Source organism: Poecile atricapillus, chromosome 3 (assembly GCF_030490865.1).
Source record: "Poecile atricapillus isolate bPoeAtr1 chromosome 3, bPoeAtr1.hap1, whole genome shotgun sequence".
Classification (NCBI taxonomy): Eukaryota; Metazoa; Chordata; class Aves; order Passeriformes; family Paridae; genus Poecile; species Poecile atricapillus.
Genome location: NC_081251.1, coordinates 53,565,746 through 53,588,095, shown reverse-complemented (window position 1 = coordinate 53,588,095; position 22,350 = coordinate 53,565,746). Strand labels below are relative to the sequence as shown.

At 41.3% G+C, this 22,350-nt stretch overlaps 1 protein-coding gene across 1 annotated transcript in view; it reads right to left on the bottom strand.

The window, feature by feature from the left end:
• Positions 1–3,592: 3,592 nt before the first annotated feature.
• Positions 3,593–22,350, bottom strand: part of RSPO3 (R-spondin 3) — a 60,634-nt gene continuing 41,876 nt past the window's right edge. The window contains 1 exon segment of the mRNA XM_058835283.1: positions 3,593–4,638. Coding sequence (XP_058691266.1) covers positions 4,445–4,638 — 194 coding nt within the window. The 3' untranslated portion in view covers positions 3,593–4,444.

The window sequence follows — 22,350 nt, the reverse complement described above, 5'->3', positions numbered from 1 at the left end:
AGAGTGTGCTTGCTTGTAGGAGTGCAAGATCTTTAATGAGTAAGCTTTGTGCTAAATAACAGCAGTGAAGTAGCAGATCTGAGCCTGAAAATGTGACCAAGCCCTTGCTGATGGACTTAGGAAAGACTGAAGCTGCAGCTGATGCTTGCAGAATGTCACTTTCAAGAGGAGCTCCCATGATCAGCTGTTATGTCATCCTGTGCAGACGTTTACGTTTGAACTTGTGCAACTCCATGTGAACCATGCGAACTAAACCCAGTGCTGTCTCTGCAAAGAACAATGCATAGCAATTAAGTACAAGTGTCATGGTAATTTTATGCTGCATCAGAAAGTTCAGCCTTCAGAGCCTAAAACCACAGAAACAAAAAATAATTATAGTGACTCATGAGGGCTATAGAGGAATTCTTCTGAATTAATAACAATATTCATGTGCTGCTTTCCCGTCAGCACATCAACCACAAGTAGCCAGAGGCTGTTGGTAGAGACACAAGACCTTCATTGTAAGGGATGATGGTGATGATGATGGTCCCATTCTTGTGGTGGGTTATTCTGCTGCCACTTTGCTATGGGGTACAGCAAAACCTGTCATTTATTCAGTGCATTGGCCAGCCTGACAACTCTGCTGTGGTGGCTCAGAATAAAGCTGCTGGGACAAATTCAGTGAAGGGTTCAGCAGTTCAGCACTTAAACTCTTGATTCCCTTATTCAGATCTTCAGGTGAGAGAACAAGCTACAGCTTGGTCATACTGGTCTGAAGCCTGGGGCATAACAGTTTACTTTTTTTCTGTCTCTTTGTTACTGGTGACAGTTCCTTGAGTATCTTAAGTGTCAGAAATAGCACTCAATTTGTGTTTATCTACTGGCCTTAACTGATATTTAGTATTTTATTTCAGATATATCCTTTAATAATTAGCACACTGTGAACTTGCATTATAATTAATGTCTATTCAATTTAGGTCTCATTGTAAGAAAATTCATAATTAAGAAAGATTTATTAAAATTAATTCATATTTAAGAAATGTCATAATTCTCTGGGGATCACTTCAAATTGACTCTTAAGATTTTGAGTTTTTTTTTTTAACTGGCAAACAACTGTCAGGGAAGAAGTTTCACATAGATAAGAGTCACAGCTACTCCTACTACTCAATCAGATATTCTCCAGTAAGGTCCTATGAGTTCTCACTAGCATGTAAGATCATTGACTCCCGATTTTACATATTTATTACTGGATGGGAAAAAGGTGTTATTGCAATACACTTGGCCTACAAAGGTCCATATTCTCCTTCAGTTTCTTGGGATTCCCAATTGAGTAGTTCGCCGACCAGCAGGGTGGTCTACCCTCTGTGCCAGGACTTGAGAAAATTTTCGTTTCTCAAGTGACTTGGGTATACTTCTTAGTGCTTCACCATGGCTATAGGCAATATTTTCAAAAAAATTTCTGTGTGGATGGAAGCAACATGACAGCAGCTTCCTTGTTCATTTCCAGGAAGGAAATAGCATGTTTTTTCAGGTACTAATGCTATAAATTATTACTGCCATGGGCCAAATTCTGTTTACATTTTTATTCCTTGCTGAAAGGTAACAGCATTCCAAGTTCTGCTCTTGGTAAGACAAACTTGTCAGTGCTTCTTGTATAAGCAGGGAATTTGTAATAAAGGTTTTTTGTGACAGTGTGTAACAGCGCTCACATTTGTATCCTAAATTACCTTCTTTTCCTTTCTCCCTCTTTCTTTTCCCTCAGTCTGTAATTCTTGAACTACTTGATACTGCTTTTCCAGTCTTCTGTTTATCTTTGCCAGATAAATGACATTCCTTTGACTCCTCCAAGTGTTGTAGTAGAGAATAACTGAGATCAGGGACATTCTGAGTATAACATCTAGTTTTGCTTTTTCCTTTGTTTTTTAAATTCCTCTCTGACTCTTGTTATTTTTTATAGATTTTGTTTGTGCTTCTATCAAAAGCCATTCTCCCCTACCCAACCCCCTTGCCATTAAGCTCCTATATTTAATCAAGGCAGGGAAAAGACACAATCCTACTGGTTAGTTTTAAGAGTTGCAGACAAATCTTCTCTGAGTGCAACTATTCATGTGGTCCAGCTGCTGACCTAGTTTGCTGAATCCAAGTAGGGATTCTTCATCTGGCCAAAAACCTATCCTAGGAGGAAGTAAATTGAACAGTAAATTCTTTCTGAGCAGCTGAACATCCCTGTTTGCCCACAGGGCTCCGCAGACAGATGAATGACTGCAGCTGTAGGAGAGGGTTTGAAGCACTGGGTTCCCCTTTCTGTTGTAACACCAGCACCTCTCAGCCCAGAACTGCTACTTGCAGCTCATCTTTTGGTGCCAGCTTCTGAGTCTGGCAGCATGAGGATTTCTCCTTTCCTCTCTCTATATCAGCATCACCCTGAGCCTCAGTGCTGCACACAGGGTCTGCACCCTCCACTGCTCTAAGACCAGCTCCTCCTCAGCTGCTGCTGCCAACAAAGTGGGAAGATGTTGGTGGAGCTGCTGCTGCTTGGATCAGCAGTGGGAGACTGAGACCATACCACTCTGAAGGAGGGTGTAAACGAGCTATGCAATGCAGCTGGGACCTCACAAATAGTCACCCCTGCTCCAGTCTCCCACTGCTGGGTGCTCCTCACAGGCATTCAGCACAGCCTGCTTTGCTCTCTCACCCATTCAGACTTCATTGTGTGTGAGGAGCGTTACATGTGTATGATGCTCATCTCTGTAAAATTCAGCCTTTTGGTCTTCTCAACAGCAAAAATATAATAAATGCATACAATCAGGGACTAGTTACAGAAAGTTTTAATTCTCATGAACGTAGGAGGCAAACTGTGGAAGTCTTAAACACCGTGTGTTACTGCATCTACATGTATCATTAGAGACAAAAGCTCTTACACAGCAAACTGTAGGAGACCATCCTACATTGCTGTCTGGATGATTAGGATATTCCTTAGAAAGTCACTGAAGCCTGTCACTCAGGTGTCCTCAGCCTGAGAGACAGGCTTCAGTGTTGGAAAGGGACTTTTTTAAGGTCAGTCTCACCTGACTTTTTTAAGGTCTGTCAGTGAGAAACAGAAATCGTGAACAGGCAGGGGAACTGACTCCTGCCACCTGTTCTAGTCCACACTTACAGTGGGCGGACTGCTACCCCCATGACAGCTGTCATTGGGCAAAACATGGAAACAGAACACATACCATGAGGTATGTTGGTTCCCCAACATCTTCCTGTAAAGGGTAAGTCCATTTCTGAGCAGCAACTCACTGTAGCATAACCTGTGTTTTACTGAGGGGCCGCTCTAGCCTCTAACATACCCAGAATGGTACCACAGAATTTGGTTTGCCCTCTGAGCAGAGGAGATTTTCACTTCTGCTGTGTCAGAGAGAAGAACCAGAATAGGAATTTAAGTAAAATTGGACAGAAGTTTGTAATTTGTATATGTCTGTAAATTTATTTTCATGGATAATTTTTGCTAGGTGCACAGTGTGGGTGCAAGTAGTGTCCTCTTCTGTCTGTGAAGCTATGAAATGATTCCCTTCTCCAGCAGAAGAAGTGACGGCATCACTGTTAAAAACACATACTTACATGATCTATTTTTCTGGTTTTTATTAACTCAACGTTGTCTCCTACAAATACGATTTGTCATTCACCAGAAGATTTGAAATGTAGACTTAAGTTACACATAGATATAAAAAGCATAAAACAGCACACAGTACCACTGTTTAGACCAGAAAACATTGTGCTGTCCACAGATAAGAGTGTTGTTCAAGCTCAGCTCAGTTTCCTTCTGCTTCAGGGATTCAGTCTTCAAAGCTGCAGATGCTTCTGCTTCTTATCCCTCAGCAGCCGAAGCCCTGCTGGCTCTCTCCTGATGTTTCTCACCCTTGTCTGGAGCATGAACAGGGAAAACACAGGGCAATCCCATCCTGCTCCACCAGAGGCTGTAAAACCTTGGGCTCCTACTGGCTCTTCAGAAATGTTTTCCTCCTTCTCTTAATTATGTACAATATATGAAGGGATACAATTTTCGTCTTTGATTTAGACATATCTCTTGCCTCATACTTAAACAATAACTTGAAAAATATTTTACAAAGAAAAAGAACATTGTTCATCTGAATGTCATTCATTATTATATTGCTATATTTTATACCCTATTATTAATATATACAAAATTTCTTAATTGCCTTTTACAGATGCATGGAAGCATATAATATAACAGTTTTAAAGTATCCCATCTTTAGATTTTTTTTTCCTTGGCTCATGTCAATCTCTTTAATAAACTATGGTTGCCTGGAGAATATAGGAAGTATTTGGAATGTTGTTTAAAGTTTAGTAATAACTGGTAGCATTGTCCATTTGCAGCCTGAATGGTTGGAACACCTGTCAGGGCGATCTGGTAGAGATAGCAGCATCATAAGACTTAAACAATCATGGAGGGCCATTAATGTGCAGTGTCAACAGATGCCAGGTCCTGTTCTTTGTTTGGGGCTTTCCTTTTCTTCGGCTGCGTTTTGTTGTTGTTTTCCCTCTGCTCTCGGTTTTGTCTTCGGGCTGCTCGCCCTTTGCTTTCCTGTCTTGTCTCCTTGCTTTCATCTTTGTTGGATTTTTTTCTTTTCTCCTCCCTATTTTTTTTCCCTGAAAAAAATGATGGCACATTAGAAGATTTGCTCAGATTATTGCAATTTCTGAGTCCCTCACTTTGCCATAACCTGTGAAAACAACCCTGGATTAGCATCTCCCATTAGGAGCTGAACACTAGTATCAGTATTTGGGAATGTCCAATCACCGCACCCACATCCCAGGGGATTCTTGATATTGCAACATGAATCCCGTGGCAAAGTGTCTGTTCCAGCACAGATGTGTGATGGTCTTCAGACTAAAATGTGTCTCAAACCAAACTCTAAACCATTGTCACAAAATTAGGTATTCAACTACTTTATTGCTTTAAATAAGGTAAGATGTTGAGGAATTTGCTGCTGCCACAGACCTCTCCAATAAAGCATCCTGTCCCCTAGGAACATTAAAACTTTGTCTATTGGCTGTGGAGATGATACAATAGAGTGCATTTATGCTTGCACGTGAGGAAGAAGTTCTTTATGCTGAGTGTGGGGCGGAACTGGAACAGTCTGCCCACAGAAGCTGTGGATACCTCATCACTGGAATTGTTCAAGGTCAGGATGGATGGGACTCTGAGCAACCTGATCTAGTAAAAGGTGTCACTACCCATGGCAGAGATGATCTTCAAAGATCCCTTCCAACCAAAACTTTTCTGTGATTCTGTGATTCTATGATTCTATGATTCTATTTCTTCTATTAGCTTTACAAACTAAAACTTTACAAAGTGCAGGAATGACATTGGCTTGAACTCCTAAGTACACACTAGCCTAAAACAGATTAGATTTTCTGTCTGTGTGGAACTACTGAGCTATGCAGCTGAAATTCACCTCTAGTTAGATGAATCCCAATGATATCTTCAAAGGCAACCTCTCTGGAAACTTTCCTGATAGAATGTCATACTGACCCGTATGCCTTCTTACATGGAGAAACTTCTGGACAAGTATTGAAAAACATCTGGCTAAACTCTCTTTTATAATTTCCTAATAATGAAAGTAGTGAAAGTAATCTATCCATCTTTGTTACAGAAAGAATACTTTTTGGTTTTAAATTTTAACAGAGATAATTTCCTACACTGATGTAGAGGGAGTTACGCAAACCTGGCATTAGCTCTTGCCTTTGAGGGTTCTAAATTTTGGCAATTTTTCCCATTTCTTACTCAAAACCAAAGACAATGGTTTTTGATGCCTCACTGAGCTCTGTGGGAGTATGTCACAATGAGGGAATAGGTGCAGGGAAAGTAGGTTTGTTCAGAGAACAGATAACCATCCAAGGAGTTGCAGGTCAGATAAAGGGAGATTCAGAGGAGGTGAAGAGAATGCAGAAAGCAAGGTGCAAGATGAAGATGTGAGAATATTCTGAATCTTCTTGTTGTGTAGCTCTGTGGGAATATTTTACAGCTTCTCCATTCTTTACCACCACTGCCTGGGATCAGAGAGCAAGGGAAGGTTTAGAGACACACATTAAGTCAAATAGGGACCAATATCTGCCTGTATCATTTGTTGTTTCTGAAACTTTAAATGTAAAATGGCTACTTACATTTCAGAGATTATCTGGATATACACCCACATACCTGCAGAATCCCCCTCTGAATTTGTAAATGCCATCTAAGATGCACAGATGTGAGCAGGAGAGACCTGCAGAACTGGCATGGGAGGCTCAGAAAGAGCTACCATCACTGGGAGAACTGTACCACCACTGGGAGAACTGGGAGACCTCCATGCAGAAGTAAGGCCGCATCTTACCCAGCTGTAATGCTGTCTCTTACTAATGGATAAATGACAGTATGGGATTTCATTCCAGTGGTTTGTAAATACTGTTGGCCCAAGATGAAATGTTATTTGAATGGAAACTGTCCAGACATTCAGTGTTTGACATTACTCACTTGGTGATTAGCCAAAATCATTCAGCTGTGACTTCCCAGCCACAGTTCTGTAAGTATGTTGGAATGACATGTAATGGTTTCCCATTCAGTCATGGACCAGGATATATGTATTTATATGTGTGTGGATATACTAAGAATAAGATATCTTTGTCTAGCTAGAAACTTATCTAGGCCCGGCTTTACTGTTTCTGTTTTAATCACACTGATATCTTTACAAATGACAAAGAAAACTGATCTTTGGAAAATACTTAAAACTGAGTCCTAATTCTCTCCTACTATGAGGATAGCTAGTTTGGGGTCTTCTGTGCAGTTTTGTATGATTTAATTCCATTTTGTATGATTTAACTCCATTCTGCTGCCATTTGTGAAAAGATCTGCCCACTAGAGCTATAGTGTTATGGTAAAGCAATATAGTATAGAATGGTCATCTTTGCTGGTTCTTTAGTTCCTTTCACTACTATTTATAAAAATGGGTATTTTTATATGAAAGTGTAATGTTATTCCTAGTCAGTCTGTGTTTCAGTTTAGACCCAAGAGAAGATTCTACCAGCAGTTCTCTGCTAGCATTGGGATATAGCTGGAGCCCCATTCTTGTGTACATCGCCCTCCCTGTTCATATCCCTTCTCTCTTCTTCCCTGAGGTTTATTCCTGAATATTTTTTCTTCTTTCTTCTACTTGCTGAAACTCACTTCATAGCAGCACATTGAACGGGGTAGTGTGGAAATTTATTGGAAATTTGGGCATTTGGCTATCTGTGAAATGAAAAGTGAAAAAATGACATGGGCCATTATGTTTACAAGTTCATCTTTGAATAAGAGATGATCCTTCTGTATTTTAAGAGGGTTTATAAAAAACATGAAGAACCATTCTTTTATATGGACAGATAGTGATAGGACATGGGGGAGAGGTTTTAAGCTAAAAGAGATTTAGATTAGATGTTAGGAGGAAATTCTTCATTGTGAGGGTGGCAAGACACTGAAACTAGATGTCCAGAGAAGCTGTGGATGGCCCATCCCTCGAGGTGTTTGTGGCCAGTTTGGATGGGATTTGGAGCAACCTGGTCTTGTGGAAGGTGTTCCTGCCCACGGCAGGGGTGCTGGAAGTAGAGGACGTTAAAGACTCCTTCCAAAACAAATCATTCTATATTTCTATGACCTACTTTGCCATTGAAGAAGATGACAAGGCAAGGCCATTATTAAAACTGGAACTCAGTGAAGAAGTAAATGATGCGATAACATGGCCCGGAGGAATATGTTCTCCTTGAATTTCAATTTCATTTACGAGGAATGTGCTTGTTAAGGAGTCCTCCCGGGCTGAACCCTGTGACATTTTAGGCGTTGGTGGCTACGTGTGTGTATCCCCCGGTGCTCGTGGCTGCCTGCTCCCGGGGCTGTGCTGCAGTGCCGGTGCCGCCCGCGCGGGGGCGTCGAGGTTCCGCGCCCGGCGGGGCGGCTCCCGCAGCCGCGGGTTCCCTTCTCCATCCCCTCCGGCAGTGTCCTGAAGTTGCCGCCCGTGCCCTTCCTGCCGCTCTACCGGCTGCCTTTGCTTTATTTTGCCTGCGGGTGAACTTGCTCGATGGCTCACGGAATTCTTACTATGATGCACTAACGTTTCTATCCTTTATTTCTTCTTATAGATTCAAAGCAACCGTTCAAAATTAAAAAAAAAAAAACCAAAACCCCAAAAAACAAAAAAAACCAGGATAAATATTTTTAAGCAGGAGATAAAATATTTTCCAATAGAGTGTTTTGCTTATGAAGAGAGTATATAATATCAGAGAAGTATTCATGAAAATCTAATTCATCCCTGATATTAAATATTGCAACTGTTGCACGTATAATACTTGCAATGTCTATTGCAATAAAGTAATTAATTGGTGCTAAAATATCTTTTATGTTGGAACTAAAGCTTTATACAGAAAACTGTACTGGAAAAACTGACCTGCAGGCACTGTGAGATTTCTGGTACACAGGAGATGCCTTGCTGCTTCTAATAATAGCAAAGTCCTATATTGATGAAAATCTAGAGACTTGCTAAAATTTTGAGAAGTGCAATAGTTCAAATTAAATGCAGACATGAAATTAGTTTGGATAACAATATAATTACGTGTCTAATAAGATTCAAGGTGCTGAGTTCTTGTTAATATATTTTATAGCCCCGGGTCAAAGAAATTCTTGTGTCTGTATGCAGTCCATGTCTGAATACATCTATTTAAACAAGCCAGGGTATTTCAGAGAAGCCTTTGCATTATCTCATCAGATGTGGTATTTTCACTAGATCTAGAGCTGTATTTTATGGCTTAGCGGGAGGAAGCATTGGCCATGACTTGGGAGGCCTTGGTACTCAAAAGCACTATATGACAGACAGTTACATGGAAAATCATGGCTGACATGGGTTAACTACCACAGGTGACAAATTTCTTATGGTTTAAGCATTGCCATTTAGTCCCACCTATTATATTCAGCTGTAATTGTTACAGGGGGCTTGGGTGATAAAATCCCAAAGCACCATAGGAAAGCATAAAATCTGGTTGTGAAAACTGCTTCACTTTGATGGGGGGCGGGGCAAGTATTACAGGGTAGGCCTCGTGGAAAACCCAGAGGGATGAGAATCTGGCATCAGAGATTTGATTATTGTATTTCTTTCATCATTCCCATGAAGACATTTACCAAGGGAGAGCAAAAGGAGCAAGAGGAGTCATAGAACTGCTCCTGTCAGGATTGCAGGCACTGATGTAACAGGCCCCTCTCTGGAAGGGTCCTGCTGCTTCTATTGTGACTGTCACCATGGACCACAAACCCTCCCCACTACACTGTAATAAGCTGAAGAGCTGCAATAAAAGACCACAAGCCACTGCTGTGATGTGCCACAGTGTTCTTTCACACCCCTCACAGCCTTGTCTGACCTTTTGGCACTTTCCTGGCTGCTGGAGCACTGTCAGCACTGGTGCTGCAGTACCAGTGCCCCAGTCCCTCTCTACCCCATGAGATACAGGGACAAAACCTAAAGGATAAGTGCCACCACACTGTATTGCTCTCCCTCCCACCTGTCCACACCCTTCTCAGAGGCATTTTTAGGCCACACTTTCCTCATGATGCGGCCTGGACAACAGCATGACGCAAAGAAACCATGCTGAGCAAAGAAACCAGGAAGAGGAGCATGCCCCAGGCTCTGAACTCCCTTTCTCTAGCTCTGTCAACAATACAGTCATGCCATATTATGCAAATGAGCAGATCATTCTCATTTTCAAGAAAAGTGACACATTTTTTTTTTCTGGAACATAGCCTGTAGCATGTACTCGCACTACTTGCCAAGATAACAATCCTCCAAACCTCCAGCTGCCCAGTGATGCAATGGACTTTCTCCTTTCATTCCCAAGCCACAAGTGGCTGATTCATCTGGTATGTCTTTTTGAAGTTTAAACAGCATAACTGCATAACTTTTTTCACAGCAGTCTTTTTTTTTTTTTTCCCCTTAGCTATTGTGGCCCTATTTTATAATCACTAGATTTCTGAGTAACCAGAGTGTGAGGGTCAAAACCTTCGCAACAACCTAGATGCTACGTGACTCAGTGCATTTCCTGGCCTGCCTTACTGCTGAAGATGTTCCGAATGCTGAGGAAAATACAGGTAAAAGTTTTAATAGAGCTAAGGTCCAAAGACAAGCAAGCCCATAGGAGGGACACCAGGATGATTAGAGGGATGAAGCCCCTCTCCTATGAGGAAAGTCTGAGAGTATTGATTGTTCAGCCTGGAAAAGAGATGGCTTGGTGTGACCTAATTGTGGCCTTACAGTACCTGAAGGGAGACTACAAGAAAAATGGGAAGGGGCTTTTGACAAAGGCAGGTAGTGACAGGACAAAGAATGATGTATTTAAAATGAAATACAGTAGGTTTATATTAGATTTTAGGAAGAAATTCTACAACAGGTTGCCCAGAGAAGCTGCCCCGTTCCTGGAAATGTTCAAAACCAGGTTGGATAGAGCTTCAAAATCTTGGTCTAGTGGAAGGTGCCCCTGCTCTTGGCAGAGGGTTAGAATTAGATGATCTTTAAGGCCCGTTCTAATCTAAACCATCATGTGATTCTATGATGATGCTATACCTTGAAAGCTATTGTTACTTATGTTTAAGCAACTATATTATGGGACTTGATGACTAACTCCTATCCTATCTCAAGAGTGGAAATACTTCTCTAGATGTAGACTTTAGATGTCTTTGTATGAGGATCCTTAAGGTTCATTTGCCTCTGAAAATAGGATCTGGACTACTAGATTGCATGTACTTGAAAAATGTTCTTATTTATATTGAGTGTGCTAGCTTGTCCTTGCAAGAACAGTGGTGAAAGAGGCACATTAGCGGGAATGAGAATGTTGTTTCCAAATACAGAAATAGCTCGGGCCTGCACCACAGCCGTTTGCATAAAGCAGGCAGAGAGGAACGGGAGGAGGCTGACCAGATTAGTTACGCCAAGACAGGAGATGTCGGGTTTTTCACTGCTGTGGGAGATAAGGAGAAAGTTGTATCCTGTTAGGTGTATGGGAAGTCAGGAGATATCATTTCTTCTGTGGATGGTTGGGAAATGACACTTCTACACTCATGAGCTCATAAGCAAGGCTTATGGAAAGTCCCTGGCTTGTGATGACATCTTGCAATAGAAACTGGTTGGATGTGCCTTTCCTGTGCCATAGAAAAGATATTGCCAGTGCCTGAAAATAGAATATCTTCCAGTTAAATAAAGAAGCAGCCAGAGGAGGAGGATTCCTGTAATGAGTTCTCTTTGCTGTTTGTGGAGACATTTATTGCTGCCTCTTCAAACAAGCCCTTGTGGGGATTTATTCCCTTAATGCTTGTCTGTTGGGACTAAGGGAATTTGTTAGCAGCCTTGTTTTAATCAGGACTAATGTGCTAACAACACAAATTTTGAAAAAACATAACAGTTTTCATCTTATAAGAACCTGCAACTTATAAAACCTGAACACAAGCTTTCAAAGACAGGAAAGTAATGGTAATGTAGCAGACCAGAAAATCACTCCCCATTCCTTAGGACAGGACATAAACCATACTGTTATTTAAGAAACTGGCGTTTTCTTCCTTTGAGACTTTGAATGGTGACTTGTGAATGGGACTGGGCTTTTACAGCTCTCCTGAAAGAGGAAAAAAGGTCCATTAGTGTCCAAATCCACTTGATAGGCCTCTTTTAAGACTAGGAGAACCAGTACAAATATTGGGAATAGTGGTTGGTACCAAAAACCTTTCCCCTGTTAGAGGAACAGGATATTGGGAGAAGTCTCTAATAGCTTGTTTCCCTTATGGTCACCAATAATCCAAGCCCTCCCATTACCTTGGGTTGAGGTCATAAATATAGTCCTTTTAAAAGACTTATTTCAGCTGGTGCAGGCTTTTGAACAAACCAGAAATAAAAATGTGATGCTGCATTATGTCAGAGCTGCATGTTTAGTCTGCCGCTCTAGAAATAATCAAGAAAAGTTATACATGATAAGAGACAGATGCTAGTGCCTCAGCAGACATTTCAACTCTTTCTAGTACAACAGTAAAATGGAGAAAACCCCCAAGGAAACTTGTTTCTTCACTACTCAAATTTGTGCTCAGTGTGCTCTGAAGGGAGGGATGAGAAAAGATGTTTTCCTTGGCTTTACTTAAACTGATTGCCTCAATGGAACCTGGTAATTCTGATGATACTCCTATGACCCCAATGTCTGGGTGCATCCCGAGGAATGCCTTTTTCCATTGTCGACCATGGCTGAGAGCTGGGCTATGCTGGTGGTTGAGTTCAGATCCTGGAGTCATTTTACAAGTGCTAGCTCCAACACTTGGATCAGGCCAGCAGTTCCTACCCTGGTACTACACACCAGGACCAGAGAGCCTGGGCATCTTCCACCATTTCATTTGCTGGTATAGGTGCACCTATACCCTCCCCCTGGAGTCCCCTCCTTACATTTTCTTATGTTTTCTGATATGCCAGGAAGGTAAAGGAAGATGAGGAGCCAACAGGATGCACCTCTGGCCCCTCTCAGCATGGTTCACTTGTCCTCTCCACTCTGAGCATCGTTTGTTTGCACTTCTGCCTGGGGTGACACCTGTGCTGACAGGTAGACAGGAGTCCCTGTGCACCCCAGGCCAGCTGGATCAGCTTGTCAGCAGCAGATGACATACAGGGGGACAGCAGCTCCTGATGGATCCTCTCAGCAAAACCATCAGCACGGAAGTAGGATGTTATTACCTACATTCACCAGAGACCCAATTCTGACCTCTGTGTTGTACTTGCTCAAACACATGGAGGTCACCAAGGTTGGTGTTTGGTGTAATTGAAGGAGAATTTGCTTTCAAGGACACTTTTCAAATCAAGGTGTTGAAAATTGACTGTCTCTTTCTGTTTTGTGTGTACTATTGTGTGTGTGTACTATTTCACCTGGCCAAAGCATTGATCCTCCCCTCTCTGAGTAGTGCAAATATTTCCAAATACATTTTCAAAGTGATTGAAATGACAGGTCAGGCTTCTAAATTTCATAAGGCTCAGAGACTTCAAAAGTCCCCTCTCTAAAAGGGTGACATGAGATTTAAATTGGGCTGTCTCCATGTGTTTTTGAAGGATTTTCTCACCTGTTGAGAGAATACCTGGCAATTTACCAGGTAGAGGGAAGCTTATGGAAAAGGACATTGGGATCACCAAGACTCTTGGGCTGCCTCTTAAAAAGGCTCAGAGAATTTATATGCCAAAATGATTTAGAATTTAGACCAAGGAATTGGGAATCTTGGACCAAGTTGCCAAAGGGATCTCAGGTTTTCAGGCTGCTGAGTCTTTGTCAGCCTGCTGGGAGGGTTGCCAATGGACAAGCTGGAAGGCTACTAGGCAGAAACTTCACACAAGGGCAAGGTTGTTTCAAAAACCTGCCTACTTTTGACTGGGACTTCATTGAAATCAGCAAGTTTCTGGGAAATATGATGACTTTGGTAATCTGGTATTTTCCACTTCTTAGGAATATCAACGCTTATAAAATATTAAAAAAATGTTTCTAAGCAGGGTCATAGTGGATATGCACAAAAGGAATGCAAATATTTTAACATCGCCCGTAAGTCTTCAATTTAATATGAATCACAGATAGAAATTGTCCATGTGAATTTTATCCAGGCTGTCTTGCCTTCTTTTATTTTTTTTTCTTCCCCAAGAATGTGATAAGTTTATTCTTTTGAAATCCCTCTGAGGATGAACTGTGCATTTAGAGCTTTTTGTAGTAACACAGCTTTGCACACTGAAGTGAGCAGCCAGCTTTATGAGTAGCTGGAAGTGGAATGTGAAGAATGATTTTGCCATGTGACAGTGCATCACTGGAGCCCACTTCATTTAGGATACTTCACAAACTGACTGCCGTGCTCTTGAGATGGATGTGGGCGAGACCGCGTGATCCAAAGGCTGGAGGAGGTGCAGCCCCCACTGAGATGAGAACACAGCCTCTCATGACAGCACCTCAAGTGCTAAGGAAGGTCTGCAACCCCTGATCCACCTCCATCAGGAGATCTGCCCTGGGTCCTGTCTCACACAGATCCTGCCAGCAGTGCACAGTGGCCATTTGGCACAACTTGCATGTTTTATTTTTCTGCTTGGCTGGTGCCTTAGGAGTGTTACAACAGTGCTGGTAAAAGGTAACACCCCTAGGTGTTCCTGTGGTGTGTGTACAGCAGGGCTGGTTACAGGAGCTCGACTGTTGGAATGCAAGAAAGGTTTTAAGGAACCTGATGCAAAATTTCAGCAAGTGATATTTTCAATACAACGATGTATTGCAACAAGTTGGGATCCTCTCTAGCCTCTCTGGGAAAAATTTGGACTGTGGGGATCAGCAACCTCTGTCCCCAGCTGCCTCCTGCCTCCAGGTTAAGAAGCTCACTCTACACTAGTCACCAAATATGTTCATGCTTCTCTTTCAAACTAAGTAACTAATAATTTTCTTGCCTGCTCCAAGAACTTCTGTTTTAGCCAAAAGCAGAAACTGCTCACTTTTTCAGCAGATTTGATCATCACCTGCTTTTGTTAGCAACTCCTTTGACATTCTTTTATAAGACCTGAGACCAACCCTGTAGCCACTAAACCAAATAATATTTTGCAAGGGTCTGGAATGGCATGCTCAGGAACAGTTTACAGACTGTGTAATACAGAGGTGCACACATACTGTAGCAAGATACTATAAAGGAGCAGGATGCTTTGTCCAAGGGACTCAGAACAAATAAGACCCTTTTACTCCAATCTCAACCAGAAACTCTAAAAAGCTAGTTAAAATTCTTCATGTCCTTTTGAAAATGTTACCCAAGATGTCTCTATGTCCAGGAAGTTAATTTATGTGCTGTGAAAGAGTTTCTTTCAGATGGAAACCAGAGATTCCATCAGCCTTAAGTATTCACAGGTATTCACAGAGACGAGACTCTCCCATCTCCATGTTACATCTTCCATTCTGTCACATTTAAACTTGGGAGATTTATGCATCATGGCTTTAATTTAATTTAAGACCTCTCTGGAAAAAAAAATCCAGCAACAAAAAATATACTGTGTCTGGGAATGCAATCCTTTGTCTCAGTGATAAAGACTTTTTCTTTATAATACCACCTTTATATGACTTCCTCAGGTTCCACAAGTGTAAAACAGAGATAAGAGTTCCTTAATTTTGGTGCTTAAGACTCTATGGATAAAACCCACTAGTGTTGCAAATCAGAGCTGCTGAAGTGTGCAGAGAGTCTTCCTTACTTCAATTAACGTTTTGGAGGACCAAATGTCGTACTTCAAATAGAGAGCTCAGGATCCTTTTTTATAGAATTATTGTTTCCATGCTCATGCTTAAAGGTAGTAGAGGCTGGATCACCCACTGGCATTCCCCACCACCACCCCACATCCATACAAGAAATAAAGTCAATTCCTCTGGATTTAAAATAAATCCTTCTGATTTAGCAATGCACATTTCTGCTTAGGCAATAAACATCTGTCATCTGCCATTCATTAATATTAATTATAAATGGTCACTAGCTCATGGGATCCAAGTCCACCAGCTGAGATTTTTCCAACTTTGACCTTGTTAGGGTTTGTATAAAAAGTGTTCAGAAGGGTTCTTCGAAGCTCGAAGACAGCAATAAGTGCAATTTGCAGAGCACAGCGTTTAGATTATGCACTTAGAAAAAGGGCAGTCACAAGGGGTGATGGGGAGTGGGGGGAGGGAGGGGAGGAGGGAATACAGAGCCTGAAATGGAGCTCCTTTAAATGCTTAAGAGTTTTAGACCTTTCTGCAGGCTAATGACAGGGAGAGGCATTGTCCATAATGAAACCAGCCCATCCATTAAACATTACTGTAAATGAAAGGTTGCATGAATTAAAGGTTGTTCATCTCATGTTTCAGGAATGTAGCTGTGTTTCATGTCTGAAGCCTGTTTTGCTTTTAAACGGAGTTTGTCAGATGACAAATGAGAGAGAATTTCAGAAAGCAAATGGGCAGAAGTAAATACATGCTCAAGAACAAAGCAGAGACATAACTGGAGCTGTAAATCTTTACACTGGGGCTACTGTTTGCTGTAGATATTGGGGAGGATTAGATTAGAATTGAGAAATTTCATTACTGGGTCATTTTGCTCATAAAACAAAACAACAATAGAAAATCCCCACAGTTAATTGTCAGATTCTGACCTTAATGGTGGCTGTATATGTTTCACTCATGGAACTCTAGTTAATTCTTTTGCTACCATTTTGAATTTCAAGGAACTAAAAATAGAAAATTTAGAAAATGCTTTTTCTGAATCTTGTATGACCACCACATTTTTAAATGAAGAATGTTGAGGTTTTTCTTCCAATAATTTTTTGTCATTGCAAAATTGCTTCAACCAAAAATTACTGAAAAATAATATTTGTTTGCGTCTGTCCTTATTTTATTTTTTTCTTTTCAGGACAAATCATACAACAATATGCCCCTCATGGACCATATCTACATCTGCTGTTAAAATAGACACATTTTCATTGGCACAGTCATTACCTTACATCTCTGGTAAATTAGCAAGAAAATACATCCCTGTACTCTTCCTGTAACAATTATTCAAAGTTAGTGAATGCAAAGAGAAACATGAACAGATATCTCTGCAATGCAAATTACTAAACTGGATGAAGAGAATGAAAAGTTGATTTCAGTTCTTTGACTCAGGCCCAAATAAAAGTCTGAGCTTGGCAAATGACAGCAGGAGGCCTTCTACAGATGTCAGCAGACAAGGATGCTTGGATTTGTGCTCTGTAAATCGGCAGTATGCTGTCTTTTTGTGGGAGTTTTGCAGAAGGCAATAAGCAAGAAAAAGTTTTGTGGAAATTTTGTAGTGATTTTATAAATGCTTATCAAAGAATTATCTAGTCCCTTATTAGTCTGTGAATCTGAGCTACTACACTTAGGCTGGCTCTGATGATTGTTTGTCTAACCGTCTTAAAAATCTTCCATAGAGGTTCCCACAACCTCTCTCCCGATCTTTACAATCTCTGAGAATAACACTGGATGTTATTATCTCATTGGGAATGTTCTGAAGCTTCCTTGGACCTTTATAACACAAGGTTATGGCAGCAAATGCTTAACTTTATAACTTCATACCCTTTCCAAAGTTATGAAGGTGAAAGAGAGCTGGGAGGTGGCAGCTGAAGCAGACCTAAAGCTGCATCAGGTGTCAGAGCTGGCAGGGAGAGTGAGCTGAGAAGAGACAACGAGACTGGAGATGCAGAGACCTGGGTGGGGAAAAACAAACAGAGCTGCCTGGGTGGGGAAGAACAGGCAAATATCCAGAGAGATGAGGAGAAACAGCGGCCAAAAAAGTGTTCCTTTGTTTTCACTTTGTTACAAAGGAATGCTGTAAATTCCTGCTTTATGGTTAGATCCACAATACTCTGAAGTCAATGGGATTTCAGTGGGTCTTGGATCAGGCCCTTTAAAATAAGGGTAGCTGTAACACAATAATGAATGAGTGCCATGCTGCCCATGACTGGAGTGTTATAACAGCATTGCTATACATGGAAGTGTTCCATAGCCCAGGATTTAGCTGATTAAACAGTGCTGGATGTGTCGCCATTAGACTTGAAACATCCACAGCCTGATTTACTCTGTAGTGCACATACCCCAAATGTTTTGCATTCTTGGACTAAATTTGATAGATGCTCTATCAAACTTCTCTCTTGCACTTGTTCCTCTTCCCAGGACACTCAGGTCAAAATAGTGAGTGATAGGTCTCCGGGTGGTGAGAGCCAGGTGGGCCCTCTCCCAGCAGCCACGTCCCTTCACATTTGTTTTGTAGCAGTATTGTCCAAAAGTGAGAAAAAAGCTTGATGTGGGGTCTGCTGAAGCATCAACAGAAAGAAGTTGTATCCCACTGTGGCACACATCCTAGAAGAGCCTCATTTCCTCTTCCAGCAGTGACAAACGTGTCCCTTCCTCGGAAAGAGTTCCTTGCATCACTAGGAGTTAGGGGAAGGACTTTAGAAGTATTAACTGTGAATCGTGAGAGAAGGCCAGTGTGGGGAGAAAGACAGGTGTGTGAGGGTGCTCTGGCAGAGAAAGGAAGGGATGAGGTGTAGGAGAGAAGGACGCACGATGCTCTTTTGCACATGGTCTCTGTCCTGCGGCACTGAGGGGAGAGCAGTTGCAGCTTCCTGAACAATGGGAAGTCACTGAAGTTGGAGGTGCCACGAATAAGTTGTGCCACTGTTGTTTCCCAGCTGTGCCAGGGAACAAGATCAGAGTAGGCAGACTCCTGCATGTCTGCATAACATAAATGGGAGTTTGTTTAAGGACTCGGTTTGACCTGCCCTCTTCCCCACTCATATCTGCTATGGAGGGAAGAGCCTCATCTGGTTTGGTGGCAAGCCAGAAGGTGGACCCAGACTTTTTGGGCAAGGAGCAGACATCTGTCTTTTCTTTCACAGAATAGACACAGATGTGGATTTCACTTTCTGGGGTTTTCAATCCCTAACATTTTTATTCAAGAGGGAAGAGTTTAGCAGGTGCTGGAAATTTAGTGCTGAATGAGTACCTGATGGATACTTTGGAAGGGGGAGGGAGAATGGTTCTTAAGGGGCTTGTATTCCCTTCAGCTTTTCCTACAAAGCTGAGACATCTAAAATATAGTCAGCTAGCCAATTCTGGAGCACAAGGAGGCACCAAAAGGGAAGATTAGAAGAGAAAAAGAGCTGATTTCTATCCCTTATTTGGTTTAGTGATCTGAGGAGGACAGTTCTCACATTGTTCACATTTTAATAAAAGAATGCAGTCAGCTTTTTTTCTGATTCACTTCCCTTACAAGAACAATTGACCACATACTTCTGTCTCAGCTTTGACACTATTTCTGTTAATATGAGGTTGATGTTTTTTATCATCAGCATGCCCAGCACACTTTTTATGGCATGCTCCAGAGGACCTCAGGGCACCATTACCTCCCCACCGCTCCCAGGCTCCCCAGGTCAGGGAGGAGACAGAAGGTGGCAAGAGAGGAGCTAGCAGCAAGAAAGGAGAACATCTTCCAAGGAGCACAGAGACAGTTTCAGCCCAGCATCCTGCGGGGCTTAAACTAATTTTGATATCTGAGGGCACAACCATTTTCACCTGACTGTTGATCAAGGTGCATATTATTCAGAGATCACAACCTTGGCACGGAGCACATGTACAGAGGGTGTGCATTCATGTGCAGTACCATATATACAGAGGCACACAGCATGGATGTGCTACCTGCTCACGTGGTTCATGTGTGTCTGTCAGAACTGGGAGGTTTGATGAGAATTTAATGTTCGCAGTAGAACAAACAAAATAACTTGTAGTAAAATGAAACATTACTAGTAATTAGTTCAGATTTTAAAGTCTCTGTTTGCAGGTAGTAACTCAGTAAAACTTTCAAAATTGCCTATGATCAAATATTGAAAATGCTACAATGTCAAAAATAACTTTTTCCAGCCTTTTCAGCCCTTGATTTCCAGTCAGTACATCCTCTTCTATTAGTTATTTTGGATTCACAAATCATTTTAACTCATTTTGGCCTTATTTTTCCCTCTGAAGCTTGTTCACCCAGATGTCCTCTCTAGGCTGTGCCCATGTTTGCCAGCCCATGGCACTGGCAGCCAGGTGCTGACCATGCTCTGCCTCACTTGGGGTATCCCCAGGATGCCATTTCCCTTCATCTTGCAGCTAGTGGATTCCCAGTGTCAGCAGCCCTACTATTGGAGGCTGGAAATGTGTTAAAGTTAAAGAGTCAAAACCCTTGCAAGGAAAGGAAATGAGAAGCCCTCTTGGCAGCAACAAACGGAAAATAAACAACCAAACTCTTCACAAGACAGATTCCTCAATTATAGTAACTCGGGCTCGCAAAGGCCAGAGCTAGGACCCATTGGCATATGCAATATGTAAACACAGGGATGCAGTAATTAGCTTTGTGTTCATTTTGAGGTTTCAGAAGTCCTGTGACCTGCCATGGAGTAAGGTCATTAACCATAACCACACAAGTGACCTTCACACAGGACACCCCATCTCTCACAGTTACACGAGCAAACTGTGTACTGGGATGTCTCCCCAGCTCACAGGCTCCAGCCCTTGTGTTTTAAATGACACTGAGCTATATAGGAGCGAGAGGATGTGACTTGTGGAATGGGCTGTGGTAGGAATATCTCACTTTCCCACATAGCCATTCTTAGGAATTAAATGTGATTAAGTAATAGTAGTCAATACCAGAAATATCTAGAATTGTCATCCAATTATTTTTTTTTTCAGTCAGAAAAATATTTGTTCAAAAATAGTGCTCTGAGGAATTACGGAAGTGGTGGGGGCCTCCATTGCCTTGGGAAGAGATTTTTATCTTTGGAGTATGGAGTGTACAGGGACAGACTATTCTTCTGAACAAGAAAAGGTACGGCCATTACTACACATTTATCAACACAACAAAAATTCTGCTCTAACCTGATTTTGCCAAGACTAGGTAAAATTAGTATTGGGCATAAGTATTTTTGAAATCAAATTTTTGTTTTACTGTGGCTGACCTGTGGTTCCCCTGAAATACACTCATTCTGCTTGGAGTCCCTCCTCACACCACAGCCAATTGAAGATTTCTTCAGACGTGATCTGATTAATATGTTTGGAAGCATTATGTGGACGAGAAAGAGGTGGGAGAATGAGTACAAAGAAACAACAGAAATGAGCTGAGTATCAGTTCTCTAGAATATTTAATGGAACCTTATATATATATATGGTCAGTTTTATATTCATGTGTATGCCATACAGTATAGAAGTTATTATTTTAATTTATTTACCCAATATGTATACACTTCCTCATTAAAACTCCTTAGCAACAAATTCTGTTCCCTTAGTTCCCTTCTGCTCACCAGTCTACATCTAGAATTCAGGTCCTCACCTCAAAGGCATTTTTTCTCTTTTATTCCTGCTGTAAACTAAAACCATAGCACAGTATCTCTATTCTCCCTAGAGTTTAAACCATTGACTGACAAGCTACCTCACCTCCAGGTGGTTGTAGTCTTTTGAGTTTTGACTAAAATTATCCCTCTCCCTCTCATAACAGTATCCTGCTTTCAGACTGTACAAGGTGGCAATTGCTACATTCCACAGCGAAAAGGAAACATTTATTCTATATTCACCCTCCTATGTCTTTATGTCTAATGCTTGAAATCTTGACTGTCAGGAACAGGAACTTTCTTTGGTCTCTATTTGCACAGAATGGGACACAGTTAAATTAATATTGCTTCTGAACATCTAGACACCACCAGCATGTAAAAATTCATTATAAGAATGAGAAATAATTGGAATGCATTTATTTGCTTACAATAATGCAGCTGTGTAACCAATGCCATCTACCTATTGGGTTGCATAATACCCAGATTTCTAAGGTATCTTCCTTGTTCATAACTGATACTAATTTGGTGAGTGCTTTTCTTCTCCTCAAACTGATCAAAACAGATTCTCTGAAAATGCTTGAAATTGTCTGATTTCTAGGGAGGTTTAGTGGGGACTCAACAGAAAGGCATATGGTGAATATTCTCTTCTTGGCAGAATTAGTCATGAAAACATGCAATTCTTTCCCCACAAATACTTTTGTATGCAGAATATTGGAATTTCAGAATATTTGTCTTTCGTCCAGTAAAAGTCAGTCTCATACATTTGCAGACAGCAGTCCAAAGGGACTTGTGTTAGGCCAGAGCACATTTACTACAGCAAAGAAATAATACTGATAGATAATTTGCAGTGTTTGAGGAGCTCTGAAAGTTTTGCTTTTCCAGTACTTCTATTCACCATTGACAGACAAGGCTACAGGAAACATGTGTCTCAGTTTTTATCTGTCACTGAAGGGTAGGAGCGAAGAATGTATTAAGTGTGGGAAGGTAAAAGTTACAGTACACTACTCCAGGTGAACAAAACAAAAAGTGTGAGGGAAAGAAAGGAAGAAGAAAAAAATGGAACTTAATATCATGTAGTCATGCAAACTAAAAAGAACACACCATCGTGGGATTAAAAGAGGAGAATGATGAAATAAATTACAGTGAGGTTTGGATGGGACTGAACTACAAAAGGAGCCTGTATGTAAAACATATGGGAATTACCATGTCAGATCACACTGGCATCAACTAATTTAGTGCTAAAATAAGCAAAAAGAACCTTTTAGGCTAATTGACCTACTTGTATCCTCATTCACATTTGTTTGCATCCATTCTGAAAATATTAGCATCTTCTCATAGTAGAACATCACTGCATAGCTAGTGAGGGCAAAAAAAGGGTTGCAAGACATCTCATCAGATTCAATGACACACCAGCAGATGGAAACAAACAAAGAAAAAA